This window comes from Protomyctophum parallelum (assembly GCF_964188405.1).
Source record: "Protomyctophum parallelum genome assembly, chromosome: 15".
Lineage (NCBI taxonomy): Eukaryota > Metazoa > Chordata > Actinopteri > Myctophiformes > Myctophidae > Protomyctophum > Protomyctophum parallelum.
Window position 1 is genome coordinate 45167610 of NC_139710.1, and position 24623 is coordinate 45192232.

A 24623-nucleotide genomic window follows, 5' to 3' on the forward strand; every position below is an offset into this window, starting at 1 on the left:
ACATATTGTTTTGCTCACGTTTTTGCCTTGGGGCAGGACACTGTATGGTTAATGGTTTGTTTTGTCCTGGAGTGCATACAGTATACTGTATTGTGGTATCGTGGCTATACCGTTTGCCACGACCGTTTACTGTTTGCTTATGTATTTGATTGTGCTTAGGGCAGGACACTGTGTGACACACACTGTGACTGGTATTGCATAGGTGCATATTGTTGACTGTTGTTCATTATTGATGGTGCTTTTTGTGTAGGTATTCTTCCTCTGACCCCTTTGTATTGTTACCCTTGCTGTACCATATAGATGGTATGCGCATGCATAAAGTGAATGGCAAATCGAGTGGCAAAGTGAGTTTAACTTAATTTAATAATTTAATGAATTTAATACAATCAGATAGGACTTTTCTTTGTGGCTGTGAAGGCCAGAAAGTAGTTTTGCCACTCCGTATGCGTTCCCGCATAAATTCCGGGTATGATGATGATGTCACACGCATACCCTCATCCTCAGTACCTTTCTCATTCTGTATCTGTAACTTAACTGCTGTGCTGCCTCTGGCAACTAAATTCCCCTTGCGGGATCAATAACAAAGGTCCATTGTTCCATGCAATTCCATCACTGAGCCCTCTTTGGACATTCCTACTAATACCCCCCCGCCTGAAGCCCTGTTGGCCTTCCCCCACTGATACCCTGCCTGATACCTTGCTGGCTAACTCTCCCAGCGCCTTGGCCCTTGCCTGAACCCCATTCTCCAGCTCCCAAGCCACAGGTCTGTATAGGGTGCAGGCCCAGGATTGCATATAGGGTGCAGTCAGTACAACAACTTCAAAATGACATAGACAGACATCATGATAAATTCATCACCCCTTCGTCCTCCCCTCTCTGTTCCGCCACCTCACCCTGTCCGTCTCTCTGTCTCTCATTGTGATCAAGCTGTGGTCTGATCTCACAACATAAACCGTTGCATAACAGTGCTGATTTGCATGACTTCAGTGCTAGCGTCTGGCGTATCCTATTTGGGCATAATCCACTCTATGAGCCTGGAAACCAGATTAATCTGACAGAACAAAGTCATGGCACATAGCACACGTTGGTTTGTGTTTTATTCTGGCCATGTCAGGCTGATAATCCGCCAGTGCTGTGAAGTCTGCATGTCCATAATCTGCCTGCCTCCCACAGACTTTATAGAAATAGATGGATATTTGTCTTTCATTTAATTTCATTTAATTTCGCACATAGTGTATCACAATACAGTACAAATCATAATAGATAACAATTAATTTGTCTTTCATAATTAATTTGTTTTTGCATACATTATATCTGATACACCCATGACGAAAAGGAGCAGGAAGAAGAATAATGATGTCCATATGGAAACAACTGAATTGTATGTGTTTTTGGGCCACTTGTGACACACACACACACACACACACACACACACACACACACACACACACACACACACTTCAATTTATTTCTTTGAGTCCACATTTATGTAGCTCTCCTGACCCTTCACTTATCGATGAAGGCAGGGCCCTGAGTTCTGTTAGTTAGTTTAGATTGATTTACTCCTCGTGTTTCAGGTGTACGCCGGTAAGTATTAGAAATTAAGTTAATTCACAGTCCCCTTTCTGCTGCAAATAACCAGTAAGACACCTGAGGGCGAGAAGCGGGGTTGTGCACGCATCAGCCTGGGTGACTGCAGACTGCTGGGCGAGCGCTGGCACTTTGGAATGGGGGGTTGATCAACATACCGGTATCTGCCTGGGTGACAGCAGACTGCTGGGCGAGCGCTGGCACTGGGGGGGTAAGATCTTAATTTTCGGGCCTGTTGAGAACTCTAGTTTTTGCCGGCTGCCGGGCGCGGCTGCATTAATAACTTTGGGGCAGGCCCGTCTAGAGTTTAAATGGACAGGTATCAGTCAAAAGTGAGACATCGAAGAGGAAGGATGGATGGGAAAGAATCAACATATGGAATGTCGGAATAGGTCAGCTCCATATGGAGATCTAAGGGTTTGAGGGTTGAGGTCAGATGTAGAGTTACTGGCCAATATTCTCCATATACAGTAGGGCTTAATAACTCCATCCCTGATGTTGCGTGATGTCACATGCTCTCTCACCCCGACCAACCAACACACTGATGGGAAATGCACGATTCCATAGTTAACGGCAACCTTCGGTCGCAATCAACACTCTTTTCTTCCTCCAGGTAATTAGAACGCAAGTATCTTAATTCCCAGATTAACAGGCGAGTTAAGGTAACTTCAATCAAGTATTTTAACTCAGGTTTAACTTCAGGTTAGCAGGTAAATAACTGAAAGGCAATTATACTTACAATTATCTTGTTACGAGGTGAGTATAAGTAAACACTATTATTTCAATACCCAGAAACCAATGTCCAATCAGCCACGTATAATAAAATAATATTTACTTCGACAACCATACAATAAAACTGGCTTTTCCCCCCAAAAAGTGCAAACAAATAAAATTCAACCTTAGTTGTCAACCTTTGTGGTCAAAAGCAATTATAACCAACCAGAAAATACCCCTGTGGTATCTGCCACAGGGGTGCCTCTATGCCTCTATGTATATGTAATGTCTATGTAATTTGTAAGTTGATTAGCGGTATATTGTGGTTACTTTGCGTATGGCCTGTTTGATGCGTATGTATCGTAGTAATTAACCCTATTTTAGCATATGAAATAATCATTTTAGATGTAATTTAAATCCTATTTTAATGTAACCCTACTTAGATTATACTGAATAACACGTTTTAGATTAATATATGAAATATATCAGTAAGACGCCCTGAGGCCAAGAAGCATGCACGCATCCACCTGGGTGAGGGCATGGTGCTTTGACCTGGGAGGTCAGATCAACATATGGAATGCGTGTCTTGAGTGTACAGGGTTTGATCAGGTCAGATCAACATATGGAATGTCAGAATAGGTCAGCTCCATATATGGAGATTCAAGGGTGGCAGCGGGAGCAGTGTTTTGAGTGTACACGGTTTGATGAGGGCCTAGGTAGGACCGGGCCTTAATATTCGGGCCTGCTGAGAACCTTAGTTTTCGCCGGCTGCCGGGCACTAACTAGAAATGCACTCTGTCGACATGTTGAGCTGCCAACTGGCGCTTTGCACACGAGTAAGTAAGTAAGTAAGTAAGTAAATTTTATTTATAAAGCACTTATCAAAACAACAGTTACAAAGTGCTGTACAACAAGGTAAAAAACAATCAATTAAAAGCAACAAATCACAGCTCAAAATACAAACGAAATAAATAAGTTTTCAGTGACTTCTTAAAAATGTCAACAGACTCTGCATTCTTTATAAAAAGGGGGAGGGCATTCCACAATGTGGGAGCAGCTACGGCAAATGCCCGGTCGCCCTTGGTTACCCGTTTCGTCGCCGGAATTTTCAGTAGGCCCTTGTCTGAGGACCGGAGTGATCTTGTGTTTTGTTTTGGGAGCAGAAGGTCTGAGATGTAGGGTGGGGCCAGCCCATGTAACGCGTTATAAGTGGTAAGAATTATTTTGAAGTTGATTCTGGATTTAATGGGTAACCAGTGAAGTGAAGCGAGCACCGGTGTGATATGTGATCTGCGATTGGTGTTTGTAAGAATCCTGGCGGCTGTGTTCTGAATTAATTGTAGTTGATGAATAGATGACGCGGAGAGGGAGGTATATAGTCCATTACAGTAGTCGAGTCGGGAAGAGATGAAAGCATGAATTAATTTTTCTAAGTCTTGAGTGGAGAGGAGTGGTTTTATTTTAGAGATGTTACGTAAGTGGAAAAATCAGGACTGGGTGACCTTCTTTACATGAAACTTGAAATTCATGTGGCTATCAAAGAAGACACCTAAGTTTCTAGCAGAGTCTTTAATATTAGAAGCCAAAGGGCCCAGGGATAGCCGAATGGCATTAGCGATACTTTCGGGGCCGATGATGAGGATCTCTGTTTTACTGGGGTTAAGCTGCAGAACATTTTGAGCATTAAAAAATTTGAGCCATGTATGGCCTACTTGTGCGCAAGCAGAGCGTGCCATGTCCCCGCCGGAGCCCTATAGTGCAGGACTGCTGGTCTGGGTCTGGTGTAAAAAGGCATGACAGACTGACGGCCATATACTGTATGGTGGCGTGACGGAGTCACTGACTGACTGACTTTTGCAGGTTTTCATATAGTAATCTGTGACCTACAGTCGCAATTAACCCGGTGGATTACTTAAACAAACGAAAACACTTGTTCAATTAACTTTTGATATCAACCTCAAATGAATCAATATACTAGCAAGTTAGTAATGTGGGCCCCCACAACCTTTCACACCTTACACCCTGGCAATAAAGAATGAAAAACAATTAGCCCCCCGTTGCAGCTCTGTAAAGATGCTTGGATACATTGTGGCCTAAGACGGAATGGCCCCTTCACTCTCCTGAGCAGGGACGAGTGTCTGTGGGTGATGCAACAGTTCAGAGCTTTTTTTTTTTATTGATTGAAATATTTATTAACAGTTTGCAGAATTACAGTACATTTCAAGCACAAACTCAATACAAAGACTGTTAACTGAGTGGACGACCCAATTAAGCATTACACTTGTTTACAACAGGGTCCACTTTGTTCAATTCATCAAAACAATTCGAGATTTACAAATAGACACTTCTATATAGTTAAAGAACAGAACAGGAATTCATCATAAAGGAAGCAAAAAGGGAAAATAAACATATACAGTGAGGGGAAAGGGGGGGGGGGGGGCGGTGGGGGGGATTCAGATTTTACAGGAGACTGTTTCGAATTGCAGCCGTCCGTAGGTGCCCTTTGAGAGCGGTTTTGAAGGAGTCAAGGGATTCACATGTCTTAATGACTGTTGGTAGGGCGTTCCACATTTTGGTGGCATAGGAGCGAAAATAATTTAGTCCCTTGTTTGTGCCGAATCTGGGTTGTACATGGTTTGTTGCACTCCCTCTGGTGTTGTGGGTGTGGACTTCGTTTACATCAAGGAAGCTCCTCTCCAAAATGCACAAACACATTAGAAAATCATAGCAACAGTATAAAACTGCTACATAATAAAACTGTTCCACCAGGTTAATACCCACAACATAAAATATCGAGCAGACAGACACGTGCTATTGATTATGAACACATTTCCTAATAATGGTGGCTCAACCAGGCAATCCGGTACAGTTTCCCTTGAGATTCTAGACTACACAAATTTAGACTAGCCTATTATGTGTTTTGAGTTTTGACACTTGAATTAAGGTGACTTGATTTGATTGACATAAAAAATGTCCAGTTGTCCCACACTGGAATAATTTGTTTTTATTTTTTTAGGCTACTATTTTCAGCAATGGAATAATATTTTTTTGGTGAGTATATAGATATTGTTGAGCTGGTCATTTTGAAAGTGGCTCTCAAGTCAAAGTCTGGGCACCCACTGACCCAGCTGTCTTAGACTACATTTAAATCATCTGATTTTGCAACGTTTGTATTTTGCGGCATTGATTGATTGATTGAAATATTTATTAACAGTTTGTAGAATTTACAGTACATTTTAAGCACAAACTCAATACAAAGACTGTCAACTGTGAGTGGACGACCCAATTAAGCATTACACTTGTTTACAACAGGGTCCACATTGTTCAATTCATCAAAACATTTAAAGACATACAAACATTTAGAGACATACAAATAGACATTTCTATGTAGCTAAAGAACAGAAATAGACATTTCTATGTAGCTAAAGAACAGAACAGGAATTCATCATATGGGAAGCAAAAAAGGGAAAAGATACAATATACAGTGAGGGAAAATGGGGGGGGGGGATTTAGATTTTACAGAGGCCAGTTTCGAATTGCAGCATCGTTGCCAGTTTCTACATATTGTATAAGAAAGGAGAAATGGCTAGCTCTCGGCTAATGGTGCACATTTTAATAGCACATTTATTTACTGTTGTTGTATTGTACGCAGAAGAGAATATTGATTTGAACCAATGGGGAGACGGCGGACGCAACGGTTCAGAGTTCTATGATTGGCCGTACGCAGCGCTCCACGACCCGCCTGCTGCTCGCCGTCGCCGTGCAACGTTGCACAAACTTAAACATCAGCGTAAAGAAAGGGACGATCAAAGGATGACAACAAGAGCATCCTCTTGAGTCTTCACCGGCCAGACGACAAACTCACTCGCGCACGTACTGTATAGCTAATGCTGGAGAATCAAGAACACCGAAGTACACGCGCACTACAGAACGCTATAATCTCCATTGGCTGTCGGGGGATTATATTGTGTGACTGCATGGTGTACTGGATGCTCGATAAGGACAGCGGTGCAGAAAAGGGGGTCAGACACTGAGACACCACAGCATTGTTTTCGGAAATCAACAGAGTCGCATTTGCCGTCTGCCAGGAGAATCATAGTTCACCATGGGCTTGTGCTATTAATACGGTGTAAAGCTGTAGCAGAACATCACTTAAATCAGTCTGCCTTTCTTGAAAAATATGGGATCTAGACTCAGCAGACAGAGTAGCCTGGACAATGAGAATTTTTCAAAAAAGCGTCGCAAGCATCTCGATACCGCCGGAGAGAGCGACAGGGGAAATAATCGGGTCGGCGGGGACTTTCTGTTTGCACTGATGCTGAAATCAGACAAACTGCCCGGGATGCTACGGAGGAGCAACCACAACAGCCCATATGTGAGACGAGTTGCTTGGATCAAAGAGATGCAAAAGCTACTTCGTGATCGCAGAATGGAGCAGGCGACCGACGTGCTCAAATTATTAAGGAAGGCAAGCATTTAATAAATTGGTTGTTGTAGGCCTGGATGAAGTGAGTTCTGTTTAGCCACTAGCGGCAGTACAATCTAGAAAATGTTATTTTAACATCCTGGTTTTGTAACATTATATTGTTATAGTTTACCATCTAGGCCAATCAACATCACATAGCAACTATTTTAAAAAGCAGCAAGAAATAAAATGCAATGTACAGAAATTACAGTCAATGTACAGGTGGACGAGGCACAATTGTAGTCTATGTAGGGCCTGTTTACTTCCATGGTCTACTTTTTGTGCTTGTGTTGTCTCTAGGTCAGTACTTAGTAGTTACTACCCGCTCCCGAATCCCAGCTACAGGTGTCACTGACCTAAAGTTAGGCCCCTATTCTCACCTAAAAGCTGTCCTGCCCATTAGACCATTTACCCCTTACGCTGTGTCCCCTAATTGCAGCTAAAAAAAAAACTTAAATCTCACCAAATGTAAACTTCACAGAAAGTAGGCCATTTATGCCATATTGATCCAACAGCAGCCTATGACAAAGCTGAGCCCACTACCTCTTCTTATACAATCTATTTTTAATGTTGACATTTAAATTCAAATGTTCTCTGTCCTCCACATACAGATTTTGTCTCCAGTTTGTTCACTCTACATCAGGGGTGGGAAACTTTGACGATGGAGAGGGCCAATATATTTCCACACTCACTCCAGAGGGGCCACAGTGCATACTACAAAAATAGCAGCCTCCTCTCCTCATGTCCTTTAATCCTCTGCTATGGTCAGGGCAGCATTTCATGGTCCCTTTAATATGTGTAATGCTAAAGGACGACACATCTTCACCCATTTTCAACCTATGTTCAAGAGCATTTGGAGCACCAATATGAAGATATGTTGAAAATGGTTAAGTCATTAATTAAGGGTGATTTATACCTACTGTAGTTGATCTTGTAGATCTGCTATTTCTGGTGCAGACACAAGATGCAACCAATCAGGCATTAGAGCAACCTGTCCACCACCCTCTCTTCTGTTAATTATCCCCCCTATGGTTTGTTTCCACCATGAGCTGCCTGTGTTCCAGCAGCATCAGTGTGTGAGACCCAAAACCCACATAAAACATATCCAGTTGCAGTCACTTTCAGGATTTCAGCAAGCATCACTTCTCGGGCAGTATGCTACATCTAAATCTAAACGTTGGGCTAGAATTCTGCTGTGATATCTACAAAACTGAAAATCTGTGCTGCCTGTTTTATTGTAACAGAACTGGTTTGAGTACTTTAATTTACAGTGTAGAATTGTAGATATACAGCTAGATTTTCTCCTAGATGTGACAACATGTTTGGGCCCCAATTAGCCTACATCAGGTGGGTAACCAAGGGTGCGTTCGGAAATGCTCACCGGGAATGTGGTCAGTTTGTTGAGTGTGGTGGGCGGTGATGTCACAGTGCGTTCAGTGTGCCTTATTTACGAACGACCACAGCTGTGACGCATTCACACTGAACAACCCCAGCTTCAGGGTAGGGTCGCTCAGTGCGGGCACTCAGCACACCCGGTGCGCAGCACACTGGATTTTCGAACGACAATGCACCGAGTGCACTGTATAAACGAACTACAAGAGAGCACACCAGTGCATTCAGGGCGCATTTCCGAACGCACCCTATATCTACAAAGTGATCCGATTCCTTGAGGTGATCAATTCAGTTGATCAAAAACAACTATAATTAAGCACATTGTCTTTGTAAGGTTTTCTACCTTTATTCTAAAATTATTAAATGTTAGCAGCCTATAATCCGATGTAAAAACAATGGTCTGGCACTGGGTAATCAAGCCAGGCTTTGTAAGTACTGGTATTCATGTGCCTGAAATGGTTGCCCATCTCTGGCCTACATATTGTCTCGATTATGTTTTGCTTATTCATCCACTTTGGATTTCAGCGGCATCAGCCCAAGAGGATTTTAATTTCTAAGCCTTTTGCAAAATATACTGAGATTTGTAAAATTCTACACTATAGTAAAATAAGAATGTATATTTCAACATAACATAATATAGTTATTGAATATTGTTACAATAGGGTAGTTGGATAACATACAATGAGCTCTATTTTTCTTTTGAAATCCCCTCTTTTACATCAATTATTAGATTATACAGGTATTAAACAGCAGCTGTGATAGCCCTGTTAGTTTACTGGTTCTCAAGCCCATTCCCTCTCTCTCCTTCAGCTGTCGGCAAATGCAATGTTAATTACTCTGAAGTCCTGACAAAGGAGGTGGCGGAACCTCCTTAATCAAACCAAGCAGATAAAGTGGCGAGACTGGGCCGCATGACAGCCACATCACTGGGGACCCAAGGCTCGTTTCTTTTAAACAAGCCTGCTTATATTAAATAAGCCTAATTTTAGCATCACTCTGGGAACTGCAAGTAGGCAGATGTCTGACAAACTCTATTCAGGTATCTGTCTCAATTGAAAATAGTTTAGTTAATTGGTATAACAGTGTTGTCAAAGCACCTGAGATATGAAAAGGACCAAGCTTTGCTGGCACAGATACAAAAGGGAGTTGTCAGTTCATGTCATGGTTGTAATGTACATGCAGAGTTATTTGTATTTCTCGCTTCTCAGAAGGATGGAAAGAGCATGCCTTTCCCCTCGGCTTGTGTCTAGTCTGTGTTTACACTTGCCCTTGTTAAAGGGGTAGCCTGTAATGTGTAGCTGCCAAGTGCCAACCTCCTCCCACTCCAACTTGTCTATTACAATCATTGCTGATTGTGTGTGTGCGTGTGCGTGCGCATGTGTGTGTGTGTGTGTGTGTGTGTGTGTGGCGCGTGTGTGTGTGATGCATGCATGCTTGTGCATGTTTCTGTCTGGGTCATTTGCGTGAGTGTGTATTTTGTGTGTATATGCATGTGTGTGGTCCTGTCCTATGTGCATACATAATATGTATGCACATAAGCAGGACAGGACCACATTACCAGGACCACAGTATAATTATACTGTATTTTTCTCAAAGATATTTATGGACAATTATTCAAATTACCATTGCATAGTTGGCCTCAACCCATTTAGGACTACGGCTGATTCTAAAAACGCCTTCTAAATACTGACCTAAGTTTTCTGGAGAAAAATAAATATAATATTTATTATAAAAAATCTAAAATGTTATATTGCTATTTGCTTTATACTGTACAGTGTACATAGATAGCAACAATAACTCCAAAAGGGGTTCCCTACCTGAATGGGTTAAGACCTTGTGTAGAGACTAAAGATCCAGCCATGTGAGACAGGGAAAGGGACTATAATTGATTTACACACACGCACGAGTGCACACACACACACACACACACACACACACACACACACACACACACACACGCTTGTATTACTATAGTTGTGACATTAACATTTTAGGATGGTCCATTTATGAAAGCCATTTCATTTTTGAGTGGTGCAACCACTCCTACATCCAGCAACGTCCGTGTACCTGTGTGTGTGTGCACCTGTATGTGTACCTGTATGTATGTATGTATGTATGTATAAGTGAGCACGAGTATGTTACATATTTATACCAGTAGGGGGCACCAGAGATACAGAGAAGAAATTGGACATCCGTGTACCTGTGTGTGTGTGTGTGTGTGTGTGTGTGTGTGTGTGTGTGTGTGTGTGTGTGTGTGTGTGTGTGTACCTGTATGTATGTATAAGTGAGCACGAGTATGTTACATATTTATACCAGTAGGGGGCACCAGAGATACAGAGAAGAAATTGGAACGATACAGAGAAGAAATTGGATGATACAAATTGGAATGATACAGAGAACCAATAGACGGGAGTTGCACCACTCGGTTCACACTGGTGTGATTTTTTTCCTACATCCAGCTTTTGGTTACTGTCCACAAACCTCGTCTTAAACAAATTCAATTCCCATTGAATTTGACAATGAATGGATAATTTTACGTTATAGTGTCTGAGCAAATAGGCATAGTGTATATTTTATGTCCTGATGATAAGAGCGCCCCTTACTTCACACGGGTATGATCTTTTATTCTACCCTGACATTAAAGCCGAAAATAGCCGATCTACAACCTTGTAGGTTGGTTATTTTCGGTGCATGACACTGGCATGCAACTAAGTTAGAATCAAGCATAACTTTAACCATACCGCCCAACCGCTAAATGTCTAATCTAATGCTAACCCCAACCTGAATATTTTCCTAATTGTATGCCTAACTTCCCAAATATTTTAGAAACATAAAACAACCAATTCTCTCTGACAATTGTCCTCAAATTATTTCTCAAATTGGGGACATTTGGCCCTCACAAGTACTACAGTAGTACTACACACTACACAGTAGTACTACACACACACACACACACACACACACACACACACACACACACACACACACACACACACACACACACACACACACACACAACACACCTTAAAGTTTAAGGTGTGTTTGTAAATGGTTTAAGGCTTAAACCATTTATTTTCTCATTAGCCATTACATTCTTATGGTCATTTGAAATCTTCTCTTTTTTCTGTTTTGTTTGAGGTACATAGCAGAGCACATTTCAACCTATTCCTTCATCTCCTTGTGACAAACTGTCATGTTAGCTGTCTATAATGACCCATTTATAGACATCTTGATTTGGAGTAAAGATGGTCTTAATCCCATTTATGGTAAATGTAACCTTTTTAAATGTCACCTTTCCTTTGGGTTTGTGTGTCTACCGGTATGTGCGAACTTGCGTGTGTGGGTGTGTGTTGTTCTCTACAGCAATCAAAAGATCCAATTACAGTTACAGAAATATTATTTTACAAATTGGAATACAATCAGTCAGCAGTAACGTTGCTGGCATGCTGGGTAATGCTCCACAGCTCCAAATAGCTGTCATTATATATGCCAAAAGATGAAGCAGCCTGGAGCAGTCAGCTTACATTTAGTGTCCCTGTAGACATCACTTTCCTAGATAAAAGCCCCTTTGAATGAATATTTCAAACAAAATGTTTATTTTCTTTTTTTAGCCCCTTCATTATGAATCTCACTTTTCTAGACACTGCGGGGATGGATTTTGTGATCTGTATTGTTTCCCCCTTTTAGAGGCCATCATTAGGTAGCTCCATATATATTATATGCTAGAGGTTGTTTTGGATGTTTCTTCCTACTATGACTAATCACATCTTCTCTGGTTTGCAGGACCTGGGTTTGGAAGGTGCCTCTCTCAATGACATCCTGTATAAGAATGCAGCCTTCCTTAACTTGGTGGATCCCATTTCCCACGAACTACTGCTCAGCCTGGCTCGGGAGATGCAGTGTCCGAAGAAGGTGAGCTCTCTAGTAAAGACGTACAGGCCGCCAGGCCAAAGGCATATGTGTTTCACCCTGTCTGTCCGTCCATCCGTGTCCTTACGTCTGTGGACAGCTAATCTCCGGCACTGTTGGCATGAGGGCAGCTAAACTGCGCACACACATTCCATGGATGCCAGAGAACATTACTCAGCCTACCTGGGAAAGTTTACGCCAAGGTACTGGAAAGGAGGGTCTGGCCGATAGTCGAACCTCAGATTCAAGAGAAGCAATGTGGATTCCATCCTGGCTGTGGAACAACTGACCAGATCTATACTCTTGCAGGGTTCCTGGTGTTCCATGTGTTTTGTGGATTTGGAGAAGGCATATGACCAGGTCCCCCGGGAGGGTCTGTGGGAGTGCGGTGGCAGTATGGGGTGAGGGGGACCTTGTTGAGGGCCATCCAATCTCTGTACACCCAAAGCGAGAGCTGTGTCCGTGTGCTCGGGAGTAAGTCGGGTTTGTTTTTCCGGTGGGGGTTGGCCTCTGCCAGTGCTGCGCATTGTCATCTTGTGATCTTCATGGACAGGATCTCGAAGCGAAGTCGCGGCGAGAGCTCTGTGAGCTATGGGTTGCTTCACTGCTTTTTGCAGATGATGTGGTCCTGATGGCACCATCGGTCCAAGACCTTCAGCTCTCACTGGACCACTGCTCCCAGTTTAGTTTTAGTTTGGGATGAGGATCAGCATCTCCAAATCTGAGGCCATGGTTCTCAGCAAGAAACCGATGGATTGTGCAGTCCAAGTAGTGAATGACACATTACCCCAGGTGAAGGAGTATCTCGGGGTCTTGTTCACGAGTGAGGGGAGGACGGAGGAGGAGATCAGCCCTGAGAATCGGCGCGGCAGCGGCGGTATTGCAGTTGCTGTACGCACTGTTGTGACGAAAAGAGAGTTGAGCCAGAAGTCAAAGCTCTCTGTCTACGGAGCAATCTTTGTTTCTACTCTCACCTATGATCATGAAGTGTGGGTCATGACCAAAATAATAAGGTCGTGGATACAAGCGGCCAAAATGGGTTTTCTCCAACTGGTAGCTGGCATCTCCCTTAGAGATAGGGCGAGAAGTTCAGTCACGCGAGAGAGAGTCTCTGCTTCTTAGATTGGAAAGGAGCCAGTTTAGGTGGTTCGGGCATCTGGTTAGGATGCCTCTCGAGCGTCTCCCTGGGGAGGTCCTCGATGCACGTCCCACTTGAAGGAGACCTTGGGCAGACCAAGGATCAGATGGAGGGATTATATATCTAAACTGGCCCTGGGACGCCTAAGGATCCCCCAGGAGGAAGTTACTAATGTTGCTCTGAAAAGGGAAGTCTGGAGCTCCCTGGTAGAGCTGTTGCCCAGGCGACCCGACTATGGATAAGCGGTTGAAGATGGATGGATGGATGATTGGATTTTGTTCCTCTATCAAGGGTCCTAAATTGAGTTTTGTTAACCACATTCAATCTGGGGTCCCTATTTTGGGAAAGTAATTATTACTAGTGAATCTGTTGTTTTGGTTATTTTGTTTCAGTAAACATTATTTCTGGTAGGGCTGTCACCATTACAAATTGAAGTTGAAGGAACGTTACAATTTGTATTTATTTGAAAATGTATGAAAATTTTTCAACATGGAAAAGATTGACGATTATGCAAAAAGAATTGCTATTATCTCAAATAATTGCGATTAGGCGATTATTTGATAATTGTGACAGCAGGCCTACTCTCTGGATATTTTCCACAGGACACAGACACCATAAAGTCCTCTGACAAGATTTGCCGGCAGCTGATCTATCATCTGACTCCTCACTCCAGGTGGCTGAGACAGAGCATGTCCAGACGCAAGTCTCACGTTTGGTAAGTACCCTCTAAGTCTAAAGCACTGGTTCCCAAGCACTGAGTCGGGACCCATTCGTGGGTCGGGGGACACACATTCTTAAAAACAAAATTAAATGATTTTGTCAGTAATTTCATGAAGAAATCAAATAAATAAATCTAAGAACTTCCATGAATTAGAAAACATCTACAAGCTCAGAACACGGTGCGAAGCGACGTGTTGTGAGCTTGTAGATCTGCTATTTTTGCTAGTGTGGGTCCCGGCTGGGCAAATGTCTAATTTCTATTTTGATTCTCGACCTGAAAGGTTTGGGAACCACTGCTCTAAAGTCATAAAGGTGGTGTAAGTGTTGGTGGTGTAAGTGTTAATAAATAGATCTATATTCCAAAAATAATCTTTGATTGATAGAGTTTTTGTTCAGTAACAGCAGGGCCCTCACTCTCTAGCTCTTTAATTAACTAACTAACGATGTAAGTCGGGAACAATACAAGTTGTGAAAGTGAATGCATGCCCTACCCGGTTCTGTATTACCTGTTGTACCCTTTTATGCCCATAAAAGGGACACAGATCTCTATACACTGATCGCTAATTGTTCTTTTTGTTTTACAAAATAATTTGGTTACTCTCAGAATTACACATGGATACTTGTAAGTCGCTTGTTGTCTGCTAAATACCTAAACTGTGAGGCTTTGTCTTTGTATACAAAGCACATAAAAGCAGTACTGAATTAATCATGATGTTCAGGCTTCAAATCCAGTTCATGACTTGTGTCCCTTGTCATGTCTCTCAACGGCTCTCATGAAATTGGCACAACTGCTTAAAAAATTAAAACGGGATGCGTCCTGATCATTTAGCCAGATTATGCGTCACCGTCAAGAACTTTGAAACAGTGTGTCCACACACACACACACACACACACACACACACACACACACACACACACACACACACACACACACACACACACACACACAGATGGGTAGACTTAATTTTGTGAGCTGAGATTGAACTGGGACAGAGCGGGCCACAGGCCACCGGCAGGGGAATGCCATGGTAACCAAAGCTGTCAATTATCTGTGTGTCTGGTGCTCAGGTCTGGTGCAATGGATGCACACTGCTAGTTGCACATGGTTATTGTCACTTTCAAAGTGTCAAAACAAGCTGATAAAATTGTCTGTTGGGTTGTTGGTTGTGAGCGACAGAGGCAATAGTTTAATTTTGTGTTTAATTCTGTGGGGTTTTATGAAAGCACAGTTTTAGTGTAGTAATCATCATGTCTTTGCTGTAGGTGAGGAATACATCAATAGCATGCAAAGACAACTAACAGGCATTAGTGTGCCTGGATGTTGATTTACTAGTTATTCATGAAAAGAAACGGTGAATAATTAATTATTGTGGTTGTTAATGTAAAATCTGTCTTTTCAATGGCTCTGTAAAATAATGTATGTATTGTAATGATAACTGAATGACGTATCTAGGACAATGTGAGCACAGTGAGACAAGACTGACTCGTTGTTGTGACTCTCACTCTCATTAATACAAATAGAAAAGGTTGATACAGTCCAGACACTTTTCAGCCACACTCAAGCAAGGCTTAAGCCTACTGAAACATTGTTTTTCTTCATGGAGCAACACGGCTATATTCCAAAGTGTAAATTTGGCTTCACACATGCCCATGTATGATGTTTTTAAATCAGCCCAAAGGAGGAGAGATAAGTCACTGACAATCCCTGAAAATGTGCAGACATCTGCCTTTTACAAAATCCTAGCTGAAGCCGTTTTCTTTTTACTTAGTCACGATGTTGGCTCGGTAAAAGCCTGCAGAGTCAAGACTGTCTGACACATTCTGTAACAGAAGGAGCTGCATTAATCACTAAAGCAAAAAAAAGGAAAAATCCACCCTGAAACTGAATTCACATGACGTCCTGCACGGCTGTAGTATCTCTGAGCATAGAGACAGCATTCTGTATTTCAGTGCCCGGATCAAGAACGCAAAGCACAAAGCTCACCAGCACTCACAAAATGTCCTTTATGTACTCTTTATTAAGATTGCTACAGGCAGTATATAATGAGGACGTGTTTTGGCAGAGCCTTCCTCAGACCAAACACGCACTGACAGCACAAATAGACTGCCTACATTTAATTCTGGAAGGTCACAAAACAATTCTGGTAGATTATTTTAGTTTGGTTATTTTCTGAGCATTTTGAAAGGTTTGGGAAATGTAGCTTATAATGACATAATGTCACAATAGGGATGCCAGGGTTAATGTGACTAAGAATATGAGAGTGTTAGTATAAAACCGTATTCCTCAAGTGGTGTTGCTTGGGGTACATGAGAGAACGTGTTTTTTCTCTAAGCAAAATGTTTTAGTCCAGTAATGGGGTTACTTGGATTTAGAAATCAAGGAAAGAAGAGGATATTGTAGCACTATAGAGCAGCTGTATTTGCAGCTAATGCTACGTTTGTGCATCCCCATCCAATCCTACTTGGTCCTGCAGATTTAGTCAACAAGATTAAAGCAATATCAAATGATGAATTCCAGGTTTTTTTGGGGTGGAATTTTGCTTTTAGCCTCCATCCTTGTAATGTTCAGCTGATTATAGACTATAAATATGTCAGTCTTTCTATCTAATGTTTTCCAGGGACAAAGATATCTGTCTAATGCCTTCATTATCCCGCATTAGTACTAACTGTGTCATGCACGGACTGCTCTAAATTCTGTACACACATTTTGTGCCCAAATTCCTCTCTCTATTATTAATGTCTAGGTTGGAATAATCTAACTAATGTTTTTTCTGGGGTTTTTTTTCTCTGTTAGAATGTCATGGTGGAGCTTGCAGCCAGATATCATGGCTCCCTTGTTATCGTTGCCCTATTCAATCTTTGATCAAAATAATGTTTCCTTTGTCAACTGTCTGTTGACCTGAGGCCGATTCTAAAAATGTTTCAGAAAAAAATGCATGGTGCCACTGTATATCAGTGCTTAAACTATTTCATGTCAAGGACCCCAACAAATTATATATATTTTCATTTGGCCGTGGACCCCCATCTCAAAATACTTCCAGGGACCCCCCAGAAGTAAAGATTTTTGTTAAAAATGTTTGCTTTAAAAATACATATATTCAAAGATTTGCAAACATTCTCTAAAATAGCAGATCTAAAAGCTCATAGTGCAGCACAAAGAGACGTGCTATAAGCTTGTATATCTGCTATTTTTGAATAACCAAAGAAATTTAAAATGAGTCATGACACAGGTCTTCATAGGTTAACACAGTTGTTTGATAAATTGTATTCTGCAGAATTAACCAAACTACCATTTAGTAATAGTAGCCTTCTCTCAAGTTGTTAGACACCAGTTAATAGTAATATAAATTAGAGAGTAATAATTAGAGTAATAACAATTGATTAGAAAATAAATGTTAGTGCACTAATCTTTTCTTATCGCTACTTAATTTCACCTATGGTATCATCTGTCAATCAGCACATTATAATTGCCTTGTGTGTATGAAATGTGCTTTACAAATAAACATGCCTTGCCTTCCAATATCATATACTGTAAGAAACATTGGACATACCAACATACTACAGAATATGACTGTTAATGTAAGACTGAGCCCGTGATAGCTCTTGTCATAGCACAATAAGACATGTTTGTGCTAAAGAAGAACAGAATGGTAGCAGAAGGGTAGTAAACTCCTGAGAAAAAGAGTTCCCACAATCACTGTTTTTCTTGAGACGGTGTTTTGTTCCGTTCCAATACCAGATACAAACAATAACTCAAACCTGCCACTCTGATCTCTGCCTCAGTCATTTTGTAAGTTTTAGTTTATTTAGTGGAATTACATATTTCCAGATCCAAAGTTACACAAAGCATATTTGTCAATATATACTTCTTCTAATCTAAAGGAACATACAGGAGTTGGAAACGACCTCGGACAACATATTAAGTGTTGAATATATCCTGGTGACCAAAGCACATACTAACACAGCTAAAACAATGGAGGTCTTGCCAAGACCGTTCCGATCTAGACAGAAATGTTTCTCCTACAGTTGTTCTTATTGTTGAACGAGGCCGCTAGAAAGAGAGCACAATGTATTGTATCCCTCTTTTGCAGCAGTGTTTCCTTTATTTACATGTCACTTTTATCTACAGTAATTAGGTCTATTATCTGTCTTTCTATCTATTTATGTTATGCTATGGCTTAAGAATAATACAACCAGGTGGGGAACTTCACCGACCAGCCTGGTTAGATTTGATATTCACCACCTGTTACTCTAAAGCAGTTTTGCTTCACTCTTGAGAGGGCTGATATGAATAATAGATCAAAGCTTAAGCCTTAATTACTGTGCGAAAACAAAATGAGGTACTGTGCAATAACCTAGCCGAGGAGAAAATGGACTCCTTGTGGGAACTTTCATGAAATTAAAATGTCTTAATTAATGCAAGCTTTTTGTATGCCTCTCTTACACAGACAAGCTATTTGTTGCGGTTCTGTTGAGATACGAATATTGATATGTATTCATATTGACTTGGTCATTCAATTGTTATTCCTGTTCTTCTATTTTTCTTCTATTAATTTTCACTGCAACCTTATTCTCTTTCCTTCTATCCAATACCCAGTGTTAATATATTGTGTTATACATTTAACGTTTATTCCGTAAATCTGTATCTGTACCACACCTCTACATTGCCTTTAAATCAATACTTCAATCAGTAGCCTACTTCTCACATACTGTACGTACATACTAGCTGCCGTTCACACTTCCCAGTATCGTTAGAAACGTCTGGGTATTAAGACCACAGGTCTTAATACACAGCAATGCTGTGTCCGGGGACCACCAGGGGTCCAAATGGACCCTTATGGGTCTATAACTCTAAAACTCTAAAAGGACAGACCTGTCTGATCAAAACCCCATTCACCCCTGCAGGGGAGCCTGGGATGTCTGTGACATTACAACTTTTGTGATGTCTGGAGAAGATGAGGTTTTGGTCAAACTGCGACAGATATAAAGGAGAACACAATAAGGAGACCGAGAAGGAGACGAGGTGGCTTCACAAGACATCTATTAGATATACTTTTTCAACACAGTGTTGTCATGACTCTGCCTAGTGCTTTTAGCCTGATGGATTTGGAACTTTTTTCAGTCTATTTTCTGCCAATCTTGGTTGTGCAATGGAAGTGAGTCATCTTGTTGTTTTGCTGTTCTTACTTTGTGTTGTGTACATATGGATGTTGTAATATCTCACTGCAATAATCGAACACACATTCGTAGCAAACATTTAGAAGCAAGGACTTTTTGTCATATCTGTGGTATCTGTGAATATGCCAGTCTAACCACCGATCGGACACAGGGGTAAGGGTTGACACTATGGCAAGTAAATAAAATGTTGCGGCATGTGGAGCTTGCTTTGGAGTTGCCCAAACTGCAAGTGCACATTTTAGTGAGGAGTCTGCTATAAACACCTGTGCAACACGAGATATATAGCTAGATAGCTATTCACAACACTGGTATCTGTATTGGCTAACACAGAAATTGTGGTATCGGAAACGAAAAAAGTGTATCGGGACATCCCTAGTTCTTTCACAACATTTATTTATACAATTAGATATTGTGGACTACAGGACACTGCAGTCAACACACCTATAACCATTCCTTCGGAAATCACACCAGAAACCTTTTGGCGGCTAAAAGATTGGGCTAAATTGTGTGAAATTCTCGATTCCATGCTTTGACAGTCTAGTTAGCCATTTCTGAACAGATTAATCAACAAGGACTTGTGCTTAATTTGTAAATGGTGTCGTTTGCTCGTTGCACTGACACACAACGAAGAATATAAATCAAGCTATAAGTTAATTGTAAAGTACCATCATTCGAGCCAGTTCTGTTAGTATCATCCAATGTTTGTTCACATTGTACACACAGTCTTTAAACATTTGCCTTTATATAAAGCTGCACTGTACTTCTGAATCAGTGTGTTAAGCCTATGCCTTGGACTCTAAGCCTAATTTACACTTCGCACAAACATAAAGCGACACGCTTTTCAGTTGAAAATTGATATTTTCAGTTGAAAATCTGTTATTTTCAGCGAATGACGCAATCGTGCGTCTTAACTATAAAATGTACTTTATCCATTAGGTACAGCTCATGAATGACAGCATAATGGCTACAATTCCCAGAGAGATCCTTCGTCAGATGACAGAAATGTTACCCTTCAAACAAAGGGCACTGTCATCTGAAAGTGTCACACTGTGAGGCTGTGAGATGAGACAGATGGATTATTAATAATAATAATTACTTGTATAGCGCTTCTCTTAGTACCCAAAGTTGCTTTACAAAACAATTAAAATATTAACAACTTTATTAGAAGAGAAAATAGTTAAAAGACAAAAAATTGAGCAAAGAAAAATAAAGATTTGATTTAGGAGGGGAAAGCGAATCTGTGAATGTATCTAAATGTCGAATAAAGTGCCGTCATATTGTACAGACCCAGCTGCTCGTGTCAGAATGGTCTATAAAGACAAAAATGTTTGACATATTGGATGGTGAAAGGTTTATCTTATATTTTATGAATGTATAAAATATAACAATAAATACCGGTATAAATGTTTTACTTTTAATCAAATATTGTATTTGCCTCACCAATAAGGAGCTCAGAGCTTTCATGCTCAAGCTGTGTGCTTGCTTGGATGTTTTGGCTCTTCTGTTTACACTAGCAAATCCCAATGTCCCTATGTCCCTATGTCAGCCTTCCCAAGCCTTGCCAAGGCCTCCTCCTTTATAAAGCACAGGAAACAATATGACACCAGGGCCATGTTCCCAGATCACAGACAGAGGTTACACTAGAAAAGTAGAACTGAGACCTCAGAGATTTGCATCTAAATCTCTAGCAGTTTTCACATTGTGTCCTGTTTAAAGTGACAAGTAAGTAATCCTGGCAAGGTATCATATACTTAGTAAATGTACGGTAAATGTCTTTACATCCGAAATGCTTTTAGGAGCAGTCATCATCAAATTAATAATAGCATGTGTAATTATACATATACAGTACATGTTTGTAAAAGTGAAATTTCATGTGGAAAATGTATGTGGCAGGCTATAATTGAAGTTATCACCTTTTCTGTCCCTCCTCTCTTTCCCGACCCACAGTCTCAAGACAACTCTGCAGAAGAAGTTGTCCAGCGACTCGGTCGATCTGTCCGGTATCCCGCTGTCTGGCCGAGATGTCCACCAAGTGGCATTTTACCTCCAGAACAACGGCGACACAGTAGTGTCTGTGGACATCAGCTTCACTGAACTCCACGACGACAACCTGAGGCTACTGCTGCCTTTGCTCGGCTCACTGCCTAAACTCGGCACTCTGGCTCTTAACGGCAACCGCCTCACCCTAGGCATCGTCAAGGACCTGACTGAGATGCTGAAAGACCCCAAGAAATTCTCCAATCTAGCATGGATCGACCTTGGGAACAATGTGGACATTTTCACCATGCCTCAGCCGCTGTTGGTCGCTCTGCGTCGACGTTGTAGCCTAAAGAGTAGCCTGCCCACTATCTACGAATACACTGAGGGCCAGCCCTACTGCTACCACATGGAGACCTCTATCGAAGAGCCCAGCCACTACGAGGAAGACGAAGAGGAAGAGGAGGATGCGGAAGATGAGGAAGACGAAATGGGAAATAAACTCGAGCTAGAGCCGTGGGGCTTAGGTGGGAAGCGTCTCTCCAAGGACTTTACCATCCACTATTGTGAGAGGTGATGGGGTGATATTTTGTCTTAGCTTGGCCCAGCTGTGGTTTGAGACATCCCACAGCTCTCTGTTACTTCCTTTAGCCCTCTTGCCCTCACACCATGCGTCCAACACCACCCTCTGAGGTACAAGCCGAGTTCAGCACCCACATACTGAGCAAACAACAGCTATTATTCACCATCTATGAGTTAGCCCACAGAATATGATAGCAAAGTTGACAATCGCGATGGTGTGACTTACTGTGTTGGCAGATGGTGCTCCTGGGTACAAGGTGCGGTTTCATTGGAGGGGGACTGGAAGAATTTATGAACAGGTGCGCTCTCTCCCTCTCTCTCTCTCTCTCTCTCTCTCTCTCTGTGTCTTTCTCCCACCCCCCTCTCTCTCACTCTCTCTGTCTTACTGTGGCAACTGAGGAGTCAAGTCCCAAGGAGCTAAGATCAGTTGGTTTGGCGGAGGAGCGACATACCAACGGACGATGAAGTGGACGTGAAGTTTGGAAACAGTAGATCCCTCTGGTTTCTCTACCAGGACTGAGACTATCTCTGGCAGGCAGGGCCTAGCTCTACATTGTGTGTTCTCTGTTAATCTCTCAACAATAGCTATGACACAAGTTCAACAGACTATACAGCCGACGACCCGTCACGTGATGCAAGCAAAACTGCTAGGTCAAGACTTTTTGCGTTTTCCCCCCCTTTCGAAATGTCCACTTGTGAATACCCACACATCACTTGTTGTAGATGTAAATGATGACACAAAACATGGCTCTGTTGTATTCCACAGGCTATTTCTGTGGACTATTGGTGAGCAAAGCAATCTTAGAAGACAACAGGTAGGAGTCAACAATGGGGAGCTGTCAATTTTTATTTTTTGTACTTGTCTAGATTCTGAAACTCGCCTCTTCGTGTATATGTTGGACTGCTTTAATCAGTATTATGTCAGTATTATATCAATAAAATGCATATTTGAGACTATGACCAACCCTCTGAGTCTGAGTAGCAAGGGTACCACTGATTGAAATCAGAGACGGATCTTCCCTATACTGCCAAATATCTACAAATGCATTTATTTATACTCCTTTAAGCCTTTTTTTGTCCATGTACATTTTAAGGCACAGCCTTGACTGTTATGTATTGTAATCAGACCAACAGACGGACTGATGTGAAATGCTGGATGGTCATGTCCTTTGCAGTAGCATATAATTATTAAGTTAGGCTGACCAACACACTGCAGTGCACTTTAGCAGCTATTTCTTTGTATTATCATCACCTCATTAAATTTACAACATCTCAGTAAAAATATACACTGTTCTCAACAGATTTTCAATATGAACTCCCTCAAGGATAAGGAGAAAGTGCTAGGAAAATGTATCGCCAAAAGCTAATGGTTGTTAGAGGAATAATGGAAAATCATCATTGTATAAAATTTATATATTATAAATGTGTAATGTCTGTGTTATGTGTCTTTGTAGCTGTGAAACGTCCTCTCTCTGTTGTAATTATTTGTATCATCATTTTGGTGTTCTGTCTCTTCGTTCGTTCAGATAATAATAATACTTACTCTAATCCATAGGATACTGAGCGGCGCAATGACCTGGAAACGATCTGGGTTATTCCAATGGGATGCGTTTCATATTTATACCACCACCAGAAATTGTTCACCAACTGCACTAAGAATACTTAGCTGTTGCAGTTGACCATGTTCACATGGTGGCCATTTTGCTCACTTTATACTCAGGGTATGCAATATTATAGGATGGCAGGGGGATAGACTTATAAATAATGAATGAGCCAAGTATCCTCGTGTTTTACTTTTGATTTTGCCCTTGAGTCAACCCTTCATGTAACTTTTCTTTTCGATTTTAATGACAGACAAAAAAAATTGACCTTTTTGTTTCTGCAAACCATGGATAATACAGTATATTGAATGTCGACATTTCGGAACTTTTTCTCTTGTACTATGACTATGTGCAATTTCGAAATAGATTATAGCTGAAATTTCCAACCTATTGGTATGCAGTTTTGTATGGCATATTGGCATGGAGTCAACAGCGTGGCCAATTGGTGTGGGGACTTGTGACACACCACAGGGATCAATAGTGCTTCTGTCGGTGATCCTACGTTGTTTGGAACGTGATTGGATGACCTCTAATCCACAAGGACAATTATAATTCTTCCCCTGCCATCCTAGGAAGAAAGATTGTATGAGGTGAGTATAAAGTAAGAACAAAATAGCCACTGTGTGCAGGCGAGCTTACGAAAGAATTTCACGAGTGAGGGAGAACACTGTATACTTAATTCATGCTTCATGTTTTGTGTGTTATCATGCTAATTATACTCTGTTGTTGTTGCTTCTGTATTTGTCTCATGCCATACAGAGAATTAACTGCCAAAACAATTAAATAAAATCAATAACACTAAACTTGGTTATCGGTTATTTATTTTTGCTTTTTTTGTCTGTTTGTCTCAACACACTCAAGTGAGAGTTCAACAAAGTGCAATTTGATGCACACATCTGGGTCACTGAGTAGAACCTGCAGCTGCTTATTAGATTAGACAGGAACTTTATTATATTTATACATTAATTTATTATAAATTCTACTGCTGCTCAGTAGATTAGACAGGGACTTAGTTATACTGTAATTTTCTATCTATTCTACTGTAAAAATAAATCTGACTGTAGTGCCAAGAGGAGTAGATCATCTCACATCCCATCCGAAACAGTGGAAAACAGAGTAGCAACTGCATGTGGCCAACAAAAGCCAGATTCATGCTTTGTCATATGACGGTGTCCTGTGCTGAAAATAGACTATTTAGAAGCTCACACCACTTCACATAATGATAATGACACCGTCGCACGACGGAGCATATAATAATCAAAATGAGGCCTAAACCCTTGGTATTCCTCCCCAGGCAACTTTTTGTCCCTGGTGCCAGAGATGGTAATGTGGCATTTGTAACATGTGGCCCCAATAA

General features: G+C 41.3%; 1 protein-coding gene across 2 annotated transcripts; it reads left to right on the plus strand.

Annotated features, from left to right (window-relative positions):
- Nucleotides 1-6277: 6277 nt before the first annotated feature.
- lrrc75ba (leucine rich repeat containing 75Ba) lies at nt 6278-24045 on the plus strand. Of its 2 annotated transcripts, XR_014570410.1 has the most exons (6): nt 6278-6772; nt 11945-12073; nt 13811-13923; nt 21054-22316; nt 22432-22480; nt 23221-23242. XR_014570410.1 is itself a non-coding variant. In XM_083784642.1 (4 exons), exons 1-4 carry the CDS (start codon nt 6485-6487, stop codon nt 21658-21660), a joined length of 1137 nt encoding a protein of 378 aa, XP_083640768.1. In that variant the 5' UTR covers nt 6278-6484; the 3' UTR covers nt 21661-24045. The 2 variants fall into 2 exon arrangements, 1 of the variants encoding a protein (XP_083640768.1); XM_083784642.1 differs by having other exon boundaries at nt 21054-24045.
- Nucleotides 24046-24623: the final 578 nt, after the last annotated feature.

Coding starts and splice junctions, on each gene's coding strand:
- lrrc75ba (XM_083784642.1), top strand. CDS start 6,485: ATGGGATCTAGACTCAGCAGACAGAGTAGCCTGGACAATGAGAATTTT. Junction 6,773..11,944: donor TGCTCAAATTATTAAGGAAG/GCAAGCATTTAA, acceptor TCTGGTTTGCAG/GACCTGGGTTTGGAAGGTGC. Junction 12,074..13,810: donor AGATGCAGTGTCCGAAGAAG/GTGAGCTCTCTA, acceptor TATTTTCCACAG/GACACAGACACCATAAAGTC.